The sequence below is a fragment of the Babylonia areolata genome, chromosome 1 (assembly GCF_041734735.1).
Source record: "Babylonia areolata isolate BAREFJ2019XMU chromosome 1, ASM4173473v1, whole genome shotgun sequence".
Classification (NCBI taxonomy): Eukaryota; Metazoa; Mollusca; class Gastropoda; order Neogastropoda; family Buccinidae; genus Babylonia; species Babylonia areolata.
In genome coordinates, this window is record NC_134876.1 from 100004067 (window position 1) to 100017799 (window position 13733).

Sequence of the window (13733 nt, forward strand, 5' to 3'; positions counted from 1 at the left end):
CCTATAGACAGAAAATAATAGAGAGGAAAAGACGCTGGTGCGCTCTCTCTCTCTCTCTCTCTCTCTCTCTCTCTCTCTCACACACACACACACACACACACACAACACACATACACACACACACCCTGCTCGAAAACAAGCTGCTGCAAACAACATGACATCGAACTGACTTTATTGTTCACACCATGACAAGAGCAGAGTATTCACGTCAATCATATATCTCCTGTGTGAACGGGGGACAACTCATTGGCTCACTGGACCTTCGTCACTCTCAGAGCCAATCGACTTTCACTTTCGGCTTGATGGGGCCTGAAAAATGACAGAAGTTATGATGAATATAACGCAGAATTCTTGTAAAGAAAAATGAAGGAAAATAGAGGAAAGGAAGGAATTAAAAAAAAGGTAAGGCAGAAAGGAAAGAAAGAAAGAAAAAAGGAAGGAAGGTGAAGGGTGCAGTCAGTGTAAAATGAACTTCATGACAGGTAGTTTAGGAATGTCAGTGGCATCATTTAACCCAACATGCAGTCAGTGCAAAATGAACTTCATGACAGGTGGTTTAGGAATGTCAGTGGCATCATTTAACCCAACATGCAGTCAGTGCAAAATGAACTTAATGACAGGTGGTTTAGGAATGTCAGTGGCATCATTTAACCCAACATGCAGTCAGTGCAAAATGAACTTAATGACAGGTGGTTTAGGAATGTCAGTGGCATCATTTAACCCAACATGCAGTCAGTGCAAAATGAACTTAATGACAGGTGGTTTAGGAATGTCAGTGGCATCATTTAACCCAACATGCAGTCAGTGTAAAATGAACTTAATGACAGGTGGTTTAGGAATGTCAGTGGCATCATTTAACCCAGCATGCAGTCAGTGCAAAATGAACTTAATGACAGATGGTTTAGGAATGTCAGTGGCATCATTTAACCCAACATGCAGAAACGTGGATGATAGATACATAAATGAATAGATACATAGATAAATGAGGGGAGGGATAGAAAAATGAATTGGTATAGAAATAAATGAATGAATGAATTATTATAGATATGTACATAATATGTATAATGATAATAATGATGATGATAATGATAATAATAACAATAATAATGATAATGCACATTTGTGTAGCGCACCTTCTGTCTAAGCTCTGGGTGCGTTTCATGAAAGAAACAGTTACACTTTGCTTTAACTCACTCAGTACGGCCAGTCCTCTCTTCTCCTCTACACAGACCCCTCGGATGTCCAGTGGGTGTCTAAATGACCCAACCTTTAACTTCCGTCGTCAGAATTGTGGTATTCTTTGTCAACATCCACGTCTTCAGTATAAGAGCCTTCCGCTTGCAATATTTTGATGATGGTAATTGGGGTGAAACGCTGTTAACGTCGTCTCTTTCGCCGTTCGTATGGAGAGAGTTAACCACACATGACCATTTTCTCTCTGTCCACCTTGTAACTGGTTCCGGTTTCTAAACATGTCTGCGCAACTTTCTCTCTATCTATCCACCTGTTTGTCCATCATTTTGTTTGTTTTTCTTGTTTTTTTTCTCTTCTGTGTTCTGCCTTTCTACGTGTTTGACTCAATACTCATGCTTTGACACCTCTTAGAAACTGATACTGATAATGTCTGTGTTTGCTTTTAGACAGTCCTTCCGACTGAAGGCTTTTGGTTTAGCAGTTTATTTGTTTGCATATCTTTTGGAATATTTTCCTATCTCTTGCCTATTGTAGTTTCCGTCTCAGCCCGTAATCTGTCTGTGTATCTTGTGCATTACAGTTGCTGACAAAGTGAGGCAGAGAAATCCGTGTAAGAGCTCGGGGTATGTGTTCACACAAACGAGTCCCACCTAGTTAAAAAGCAAACCAACTTACGGGTTGACAGTTCTGGGGAATGTCCAGGTTGTGCAGTCTGTCGTTGCCAGGGTGATAGTCAACGAAGAACAAGCTTTCCTCAAGAGGAACTGCACATTCCACACACAAGGTGAACATGTATCATCATTGCCATTGAACACAAAATTATAGTCTGTCTATGTAACTAACTATAATTGCTTATACAACACCATTCTGTCTATATGCTTATACTTTTTACATGCAATAACATTATGCCTTTATTATGTGCACACACAATAAAACTGTGTATAAAAAATTGCATTTTTACTGTATATCATGAAAAAATATCGGCTTTATTATTGAACACATGTGTGTGTGTGTGTGTGTGTGTGTGTGTGTGTGTGTGTGTGTGTGTGTGTGTGTGTGTGTGTCCCCTCATGATTTGCACAGACAATGGCTTCAACCTATCGCCCACACGGAGGCTGCACACCCTGCAGTCCTTCACCACTCACCGCCGCCAATTTCTCCAACGATGGTCTCCACGACGGGCACACAGTGGTCCGCGGTGACGGACAGGAAGAACTGACTGGTTTTGTTGACTCCCGTTTGGTAAGGGAAGGACCAGGTGTGAAGGTTCATGCTCTGGTGACCGTAGCCCAGCGTGGAGGGTCCGATGTAAGTAGCACTCTCTGAAAGCACAGAAAAGAAAGGACCTTCCCACGTATTATGTAGTAGTAGTAGTAGTAGTAGTAGTAATAGTAGTAGTGTAGGGACTGGCATTTGACTGCCTAAGCCTCACGGCCTTTTTTATGTCGCCTTCAATATCGGTCTCCTTTTATCTGTGTTTGTTATGCTATGTATGAGGAGTGTTATGTGTTTGGTTCGCCATGTGGTTTGGGTATGGGTATTGTAAATCATTCATGAGTACAAACATTGCATGATATTCATGCGTACAATGAGTTGCATCATAAGTTACATGAAATACGTCACATTTTCATGTGCCTACACTGGATTTCCTGAAATAAACACGTCCTGTCTTGTCTCGTCTTGTCTTCGTCGCGATTTGGATTTCAACTGTATGACTGCGTTGTAGAGCATGGCTAGCCAGCGGCACCAATGACGCCAGGAAGATTGTTTGAGGAGTGTGAGGAGGTTTACCTGCATGTGTTCTGGGGCTCCGGCAATCACAATTCATATTCTTTCTCTATTGAGCACTTGTATTGCATTTATTTTTTTCTTTTGTTCGCTTGTTTAATTTCTTTGCCCTGAGGACCGGATGAAAAACAACAACAACAACACGTCCTTGCTTATTCAACTTCTCTCATTAAAGAAAATTCTTTCATTCATACCTGGAATACAAGGGGGCCTCATGACGTCGAAAGACTCCATGTCTTTGTAGGTACAGGTGTCGTTGTTCACTCTGGTGTATATACGTCTCTGCAGACCATCAGTGAACCATCAATACATTGTCCCTCCTCGTCTTCTTTTCAGTATTTTCCATTTTCAAAACAACGCATTATACACATAAAAAAAAATAAACAACCCCCCTCCCCCCAAAAACAAAAACAAAAAACACACACCAAAATACAAACAAACATTTTCACATAGGAATCCATTCTTACATCCCCATAAAAAGCACAGTTTATCATTTTTTGGTTAATTGAATTTCTAGCTGATCCCCCGAAGGGTTTCATGTCACGATTTATATATCAATTGCACGACACTTAAAGTCTGAATAGATAGATGATAGATAATTATCAGTGTGTGTGTATGTGTGTGTGTGTGTGTGTGTGTGTGTGTGTGTGTGTGTGTGTGTGTGTGTGTGTGTGTGTGTGTGTGAGGTGGGAGAGAGAGAGAGAGAGTGTGTGTATGTGTGAGGTGAGAACGAGAGAGAGCGAGAGAGGGAAATCGATATCTTCAGGGAATCCTTCATGATCTGACAGACAGACAGACAGACTAACAGACACACACAGAGACTGACAGACACACACAAAGATAGAGACAGAAACACACGGACAATGACACACACACACACACACACACACACACACACACACACACACACACACACACACACACAATGTCTTTGACCTCCGGAGACACAGACACAGGCAGTGACACAGACACACAGAACGACAAGAGAACACAGAGGTGGGTGTACCGTGGCATAGTCTCTCAGCTCGTAAGTTGTCTTGACGGAGCCGTCAGGCTGAGTGAAGTGGGAAATCATCCCGTACCTGTCAGTGTAGTAGTCCAGTCCGATGTTGATGGTTCCCTGGAAACACAACCATCATCACACGATGAGCACGCGCGCACGCACGCACGCACACACATAAACAACACACACACACACACATATACATATGCATATATATATATATATATATATATATATATATATATATATATATATATATATATATATATATATATATGTATATATTTATATTTATATAAATAAAATCTATGTATCCATCTGTCTATTTCTCTCTCTCTCTCTCTCTCTCTCTCTCTCTCTCTCTCTCTCTCTTGCTTATCAGGGACAGTCTGGATATTGACACTAATGATTGTTTCATATGACTGTACATTGAAAACAAACAAAACATTGCCATGGTGTCCATGTCTGGGACATCGCGTCCCGCTTACTGATGTTTGTTGTGTCGCATTGCTGAATCGGATGAACAGCTTAGTAGCAATAATATTCGTTCGTTCGTTCGTTCGTTCGTTCTCTCTCTCTATATATATAGTGTATGTGCGTGTGTGCGTGCGTGCGTGTGTGTGTGTGTGTGTGTGTGTGTGTGTGTGTGTGTGTGTGTGTGTGTGTGTGTGTGTGTGTGTGTGTGTGGAGTGATGGCCTGGAGGTAACGCGTCCGCCTAGGAAACGAGAGCATCTGAGCGCGCTGGTTCGAATCATGGCTCAGCCGCTGATATTTTCTCCCCCTCCACTAGACCTTGAGTGGTGGTCTGGGTGCTAGTCATTCGGATGAGACGATAAACCGAGGTCCCGTGTGCAGCATGCACTTAACGCACGTAAAAGAACCCACGGCAACAAAAGGGTTGTTCCTGGCAAAATTCCACCTCGATAGGAAAAAACAAATAAAACTGCATGCAGGACAAAATACAAAAAAATGGGTGGCGCTGTAGTATAGCGACGCGCTCTAATTTCACACAGAGAAATCTGTTGTGATAAAAAGGAAATACAAATACATGCATATATATATATATATATATATATATATATATATATATATATATATATATATATATATATATGATTTATCAGACACATCAAACCGGCATTACGTAAAGTCACCCAGGTGAACTTCATGACTGTCTTCTATATCTTCAATCTTATAGTTTTTCTGTTTGACTAGTATTCCTCCAACATGGGAATGCCTGTTTATTTCAACTGTTCACGAAAATATAAGTCATATCTACTTTTGCAAATGAATGGAATTTCGCACTTGTATACCTGAACACATATAGTTCTCTCTCTCTCTCTGTGTCTCTCTCTCTCTCTCTCTCACACACACACACACACACACACACACACACACACACACACACACACAGAGAGTACATGTATGTATATACATATATATATATATATATGTGTGTGTGTGTGTGTGTGTGAGAGAGAGAGAGAGAGAGAGAGAGAGAGAGAGAGAGAGAGAGCACCACCAGCACCACCAACAACCTTATCATCCATCAACTCACATCGATGAAAGCAGCATTGCTGGGGTCATCAGCCAGCACCTCGCCAACGACTCCAAGCCTCGCAGAGTACTGTTTGTCCAAACAGCATCTAGTGGGTTCGGCAGCCAGGCTGCCGGCCACCCCTGTCAATATCAAACCGACCCACGCTGCCCACATCACGACTCAGTGCTGAATGACGACCTACCCAGAAGGAAGAAGACGAGGAAGAGAAAGAAACGAAAGTCTGAGGCTTGAGGTTAAGGGTTGGTCATATATATACTTCCCTCGCCCTCGCTGTTATCTGCCTGACCATTCCATTTTTTTTTTATAGTTTTTTTTACGAAACTGGCGAGATTGCGAGGAGTAGAGGGAACCTGCTGGTCAGTGCAAGATGTAGGACATGCAGATAATGATACTGTGTATATTAAGTACAGGTTGTTTAGGCCAAACTTAAGTCAAGATGCTTATTTCATCGTGTTACCAAATAAGTGTGTAATATTGTTAGTTAAGTTTAGAACAACCAATAACGCTTTGCGTGTTAATATGCAGCACTTCGACAATTTACCCAGAACGAAAGAATCTTTGATTAATGCTCCACAAAAACAAAAACAAAAAACAAAACACACAAACAAACAAACAACAACAACAACAACCCCCCCCACCCCCCAAACCCCCCCCAAAAAAAACACACCCAAAAAACACCCCCCCCAAAAAAAAACAAAACAAACAAAACAACAACAACAAAAACAAAATCAAACAAAACAAACAAACCCAAAAAACCCAAACATTGCTGATGAGTTGCACTATTTGTGTGTCCTTTTTTTTTTTTTGAAAGTTTCAGACAAAAGTGTTTATCCAGATATTACAGAAACCATCAAAACTCCAGTTAATTCCATTTATAGTTTTCTGAAAAAACAACAACAACAAAAATATTGTTAAAATTAAATTACTTTTTTCTTCCATTTACAGTAAAGTATGTCTGTTGATATAGACAAGAATGTTGTTAAAATGGCAAAGGAATAATTACTTATTACGGTGTATTTGCGTGTTTGCGCGAATTGGTGTTTTTGTTTTCTCTTTGTTCTTTTGACATCACTCTTTCTGTAGCCAAGCGCTCTGCTGGCTATAACTATATTTCAACTCACAGCACATGCCGTGAAGCGGATGACAGTTCAACCACAGTGACGGTGTCCAACCATTGACCTGTCCATGTAACTTGCATGGCGTAACGCTATTCAAATTCAAATTTGAAAAGAAAACTGTTAGGTGTTCAGCGTTGTCGTCTGCTACCCCCGGTCACTTTCCGAGGTGCACACATGGAGCGTGTCGCACACAGTCAACTGCCTGACATTCTACTGCACTGTCTCCTCGTCTTCTCATCATCTTTTTCTTCTCCTTCTCATAGTATTGTAATAAAACAATAGAAAAAAGCCCTTGTGACTGGCCTCTATATGTTCCTGGCCTGTGCGCGGATCTGGTCTATCCGTTCACTCTTTTTATTCTAATTCAGTAAATCTTTTGGAACCCCTTTATAATATACCACTCGGTCCACGGTTACACAAGGTATTTGCAAAAGATGTATGTATGTAACCTTTCAATGCCCACAGGGGGCACAAGAAATATTATTTTCCTTTGGAAGAAATCTGGTCATTAGACTACATTACCACTGATCAGTAGTGTCCCAGCGCCGTGATAACGTTAACACTGATCAGTAGTGTCCCAGCGCCGTGATAACGTTAACACTGATCATGTCCCAGCGCCGTGATAACGTTAACACTGATCAGTAGTGTCCCAGCGCCGTGATAACGTTAACACTGATCAGTAGTGTCCCAGCGCCGTGATAACGTTAACACTGATCAATAGTGTCCCAGCGCCGTGATAACGTTAACACTGATCAATAGTGTCCCAGCGCCGTGATAACGTTAACACTGATCAATAGTGTCCCAGCGCCGTGATAACGTTAACACTGATCAGTAGTGTCCCAGCGCCGTGATAACGTTAACACTGATCAATAGTGTCTCAGCGCCGTGATAACGTTAACACTGATCAGTAGTGTCCCAGCGCCGTGATAACGTTAACACTGATCATGTCCCAGCGCCGTGATAACGTTAACACTGATCAGTAGTGTCTCAGCGCCGTGATAACGTTAACACTGATCAGTAGTGTCCCAGCGCCGTGATAACGTTAACACTGATCATGTCCCAGCGCCGTGATAACGTTAACACTGATCAGTAGTGTCCCAGCGCCGTGATAACGTTAACACTGATCAGTAGTGTCCCAGCGCCGTGATAACGTTAACACTGATCAGTAGTGTCCCAGCGCCGTGATAACGTTAACACTGATCAGTAGTGTCCCAGCGCCGTGATAACGTTAACACTGATCAGTAGTGTCCCAGCGCCGTGATAACGTTAACACTGATCAATAGTGTCCCAGCGCCGTGATAACGTTAACACTGATCAATAGTGTCCCAGCGCCGTGATAACCTTTCCCCGATAACTATTCCTATCCTATACGTGGGTCTTTACTCTTCCTTCATTCTTTAATGTCGCATTTCTCTTGCCTTTCAAGTATTTGTACACCAGCAGTGTGTCTCTTCATCCTAATGTTAAGTTTTCCACGTTTCTTCTGTTCGTGAATTCTTCTTACCTATGTCAATGCGTGTGTGTGTGTGTGTGTGTGTGTGTGTGTGTGTGTGTGTGTGTGTGTGTGTGTGTGTGTGTGTGAGTGTGTTTTATGCGTGTGTGAGTGTGTGCGTGCGTGCGTATGTGAGCGCTCGCGCGCGCGTCTGTGTATGTGCGTGTGTTGTATGTGTGTGTGAATGCGTGCGTACGTGCGCTCGCGTGTGTGTGTTTGTGTGTGTATGTACGTATCTGTGTGTGTTTGCGTGTGTTAACCAGTTTTTTTTTGTAAAGCTGTATGGATTATTACATTATTATTATTATTATTATTCACATTAGTAGTTGTAGTAGTAATAGTAGTAGATGAAGTGTATCATCATCATCATCATCATCATCATCATCATCGTTATCAAATTATCTTTATCTTTATTCAGAACATGGACTTCAGTAAGAGGATGGATGCATGGAGTAGAAAGGTTCATGTGGTGCTTTTTATCCACACGACAGCCTGCTACACTGCTTCGTGTGGGTCGCTGATGGTTCAGTGAAACAGTACTGTATCTCCCTGACCTTCACAGAAGGGACTGTCAGTGGCTAAGTGGAATGACAGGTCTTATGACAGCCGGTTTTTTTGTCTTTGCTTTGCCTCTCTCTCTCTCTCTCTCTGCGTGCTTAATTTAACCTAATTTTTTGTTGTTTTTTATTTTTATTTTTTTATAATTGTATTTTTTTCATTTCATTTTATTCATTGATTGGTCATTATCGTGACCTATGTTAATTTTCTTTTCTTCTTGTGTACTCTCTCTGTCTGTCTGTCTCTCTCTATCTGTCCCCTTATATCTCTCGCCTCTTATTCTCCTCTATGTAGTGTTGTAAATGTCAAATTACCATTCATGTATCCATGACTATAATATGCATGCTGTACTGATATAATGATTCCCCCTTTGTTTATGTTACTGTTTCCCCTTCGAGAGCTGCATGAAAAAACCCATTATTTTGCTTATTGTATTACCCTCAGAAAATACATTTTATTCAATTCAATTCAGTTCTCTCTCTCTCTCTCTCTCTCTCTCTCTCTCTCTCTCTCTCTCTCTCTCTCTCTCTCTCTCTCTCTGTGTGTGTGTGTGTGTGTGTGTGTGTGTGTGTGTGTGTGTGTGTGTGTGTAACTGTCAGTTTTTGTAAAGCGCCCTGAGCCCTGTTCCGAACATAGGTTTATATTATTATTATTATTATTAGTAGTAGTAGTAGTAGTAGTAGTAGTATCATTATCATAGTCATCTTATTGTTATTATTAGTAGTATCATCATCATAATTATTTTTCTCGTTTGTATCATCATCATCATCATCATGATCATCATCATGATCATCATCATCGTCATCATCATCGTCATCACCATCATCGTCATCACCATCATCTCTCTGACCATCGGAGAAGGAACCAGGGAATGCCAGCGACTCCACACCACAAACACCACTGTCTGGCATGCATAGATTTATGACAGTCGGTTTTTTTTCTTTGCCTTGCTTCCACGTGTATATGCTTGTGAGTGCAACATCACTACTCAGAACGCTTCACTGGCTTCCTGTTAAAGCAATCATTCAACACAAAGCAACATCACTGTTCAGAACGCTTCACTGGCTTCCTGTTAAAGCAATCATTCAACACAAAGCAACATCACTACTCAGAACGCTTCACTGGCTTCCTGTTAAAGCAATCATTCAATACAAAGCAACATCACTACTCAGAACGCTTCACTGGCTTCCTGTTAAAGCAATCATTCAATACAGTTTCAGTTTCAGTAGCTCAAGGAGGCGTCATTGCATTCGGACAAATCCATATACGCTACACCACATCTGCCAAGCAGATGCCTGACCAGCAGCGTAACCCAACGCGCTTAGTCAGGCCTTGAGAAGAAAAAGGAAGAAGAAGAAGAAAAAAAAACAAACAAAAAACAACAACAAAAAACAACAACAAAAATCCCAACAAAACAAAACAAAACAAAAAAAACCGAAAAGAAAACAAGATATGAGTGGCACTAAACTGTAGCGACCAGCTCTCCCTGGGGAGAGCAGCCCATAATTCACATAGAGGCATCTGCTGTGAAAGTGTAAAAAACTGTTTCATTTTCTCAGTATCTCTACGTTTTTTGTTTTTGTTTTGATTGATTGATTGATATGGATACTTATATAGTGCCTATCCTCGGTTGAGAATCTTGGCAGAGGACAGTTTTGTTGCCATGTTGTTTTCTTTTCAGTGCCGCCAAGTGTGTGCTGCACAAAGGACCTCAGTTTATCGTCTCATCTGAATGACTAGACACTCACTTTGATCTTCCAGTCAAAGTTGGAAGAAAGGGTGAGAGCAGGATTTGAACCTCGACCCTCAGACATGGTATTGGCAGACAAGCGTCTCACCCTTTATAAAGGTAATACAATACAACACAACACAATACAACACAACACATCATCGCACAATAAATCACAATACAGCACAATACATTACAAACTAACACAGTACAACAAAACACAGAACAACACAACACAACACGATACACAACAACACAACACAAACACAACACAGAGAGACGAGAGGAGGACGCAGTGACGGGCACACAGCGCTAAATCTGTCTACTGTGCCGACGCTGGAACTGTGACGGTCGAACCCAGGTGTGGCCGTGTATGGGGGAATCTAAATGAGCGGCGTGGGAGTAATGCCACTGAAACGGTGCAGATGATGGGGCAGCAAAAAAAAAAAAAAAAAAAAAAAAAAAAAAAAAGTCTGTCTACTGTCTACCCAAAGAACGCGGTGTTCATAAACTTGTTCAATACAAAGCAACATCACTACTCAGAACGCTTCACTGGCTTCCTGTTAAAGCAATCATTCAATACAAAGCAACATCACTACTCAGAACGCTTCACTGGCTTCCTGTTAAAGTAATCATTCAACACAAAGCAACATCACTACTCAGAACGCTTCACTGGCTTCCTGTTAAAGCAATCATTCAATACAAAGCAACATCACTACTCAGAACGCTTCACTGGCTTCCTGTTAAAGTAATCATTCAACACAAAGCAACATCGCTACTCAGAACGCTTCACTGGCTTCCTGTTAAAGCAATCATTCAATACAAAGCAACATCACTATTCAGAACGCTTCACTGGCTTCCTGTTAAAGCAATCATTCAATACAAAGCAACATCACTACTCAGAACGCTTCACTGGCTTCCTGTTAAAGCAATCATTCAATACAAAGCAACATCACTACTCAGAACGCTTCACTGGCTTCCTGTTAAAGCAATCATTCAATACAAAGCAACATCACTATTCAGAACGCTTCACTGGCTTCCTGTTAAAGCAATCATTCAATACAAAGTAACTTGTTTCTGCGTTCAGTGCCTCTATCACACAATATGGCGTCACATCGTTCAGATATATACCGTCCTTCTAGGTCACTGCGTTTAATTGACACCTCTGTGCTGGCCATTCCTCGGTTCTCCCTTGAGGCCTTTGGCAAACAAATCTTTCTCTGTCTTTGCCCCCACTGTCTGGAACTTCCTCTCTCTGTCTCTCAGGAAAAAAAACCTCCGTGTTTTTCAACTTCTAGGAAGAATTTGAAGACGTAGATTTTTCAACTTCGCCGAGCATGATGCATACAAATGATGTGCTTGTTTCACACACACACACACACACACACACACACACACACAAGCACAGACAGAGAGGGGGGGGGGGGGTGAGGGAGGGACAGAGTTGATAAATTGTTCATATGAGTTAAGTCCTTTATCAATGAGAGGCTTACACTGTTGTTGTTTTTGTGTGTGTTTTTTTGTCTTGATGTCAGTGCCATACGTTTTATCTAAAGTTCCACGTGACTTTGATAACATCAGTTTGAGATGCCATTTATTTCATGGTGTGCAGATGATTCTACAATGTCAATGTTGGTGTCGCTACAACGAAGGGAACTGTCATCAGCGAACAGATCGTAGATGGCATTGCTAGGTGACATGTACATCGCCAAGTCGTTAATGTAGATGTAAAAGAGCAGGGGTCCAATTGCGGAACACCACGATCTACATGACCTTCAGAACACTATGTGCGTTGTTGCGTTTTCCACGTAAAACCGGAAAAAGGAAACAGTTGACTGGTTTTGAGTATACGCATTTCATTTTCTTATAAAAAAAATCCATAATAGAGAGAGAGAGAGAGAGAGAGAGAGAGAGAGAGAGAGAGAGAGAGTGAGAGAGAGAGAGTCAACAAACAGACCACCAGACAGGGACATGCAGAAATGCAAATATAGAAACAAGACAACTCGTCCGTAGAGTCTGACATGAAACCAGTTTTATTCTCAACACCATGAAATATATATATATATATATATATATATATATATATATATATATATATATATATATAAGATACAGAAAGAATTGCTCTGTATGTATGTGTGTGTGTGTGCGTGCGTGCGTGTGTGTGTGTGTGTGTGTGTGTGTGTGTGTGTGTGTGTGTGTGTGTAGGGAATGTGAACAAACACCGAATTATTACACGGTATTAACTGTGGATCAGCATGTGATCACGAAGATACAGCGCTTTCAGAATCCACGTACTGAGTATTACTGTCTTCTTGAAGCCTGCGAACAAAATCGGAATGATTGTTAGACAGACAGACAGACAGATAGATTGATAGACAGATAGACATACAGAGAGATAGATGGATAGATAGATTGACAGATAGACAGACGAACAAACAGAAAGATGGGCAGATAGGTACATACACATATTCTGGGAGGAACGGAGGAATAGATAGATAGACAGATAGCTAGATAGATATAGAGATAAATAGATAAGTAAATACATACCCTGGGTTGTCTTTCAATCAATGAATCAATCAATTAATCAACAAACTAAACCATCACCCAATCGGTCAATCAACTGATCAAAGGTAAAAAAAGAAAAGAAGTATGAAACATAAAATTAATTGAATAAATCCATTCATCTATCCGTCCGTCCGTCCGTCAGTACGTAATAGATATGCCTGTCCATCCATCCATCCATTCGTCCAATCACCTGCTCGTCCGTCCGTCCATCCATCCGTCCGTCTGTAAGTACGCCTGTCCATCCATCCATCTATTCATTCATCCATATAACTATCTACCTAGTGCCCAAAATTGCTTGCTGGCTCGATACGCCAATAAAACAGTACTGACGGTTGTATTTCCAGACATCTCGAACGCCACCCGTTCAGTCAGCCGAAACAAAAGACTTACGGGTGCAGCCGTGCAGTTTTTGGGTGGCTCCAGCCTTTCTAGTCTCTCCACGCCGGGGTGGTAATCCACGAAGAACAGTGACTCCTCCAGGGGGACTGGGGATTGGAAGCACACTCGTCATCAGTGCATGCTACACGTCGTTATACTTTCAGTCTGTTGCTCTGTCTTCATCTGTGTCTCTGTCTGTCCATGCCTGTGTCTTTGTGTAATGTTGGCGTGTGGTGCTAGCTCGGCTGAGTGGAGATGGCCAATGCCGTCGCGTTCTGACGAACGAAGCGCACAGACTTCAGTTGAGCTACTCTCTTTATTCCTTCCGCTTTCAGTGTTCTGG

At 41.5% G+C, this 13733-nt stretch overlaps 1 protein-coding gene across 1 annotated transcript; it reads right to left on the bottom strand.

Annotated features, from left to right (window-relative positions):
- Window positions 1-288: 288 nt before the first annotated feature.
- LOC143293525 (uncharacterized) lies at window positions 289-5700 on the bottom strand. The gene is made up of 6 exons (XM_076604476.1): window positions 5545-5700; window positions 3989-4102; window positions 3177-3264; window positions 2340-2516; window positions 1870-1958; window positions 289-309 (listed from the first exon to the last, which is right to left on the bottom strand). Exons 1-6 carry the CDS (start codon window positions 5698-5700, stop codon window positions 289-291), a joined length of 645 nt encoding a protein of 214 aa, XP_076460591.1.
- Between the last annotated feature and the right edge of the window lie 8033 nt (window positions 5701-13733).

Coding starts and splice junctions, on each gene's coding strand:
- LOC143293525 (XM_076604476.1), bottom strand. CDS start 5,700: ATGTGGGCAGCGTGGGTCGGTTTGATATTGACAGGGGTGGCCGGCAGC. Junction 4,103..5,544: donor GCAATGCTGCTTTCATCGAT/GTGAGTTGATGG, acceptor TTGTGTTTCCAG/GGAACCATCAACATCGGACT. Junction 2,517..3,176: donor GAGGCCCCCTTGTATTCCAG/GTATGAATGAAA, acceptor CTGTGCTTTCAG/AGAGTGCTACTTACATCGGA.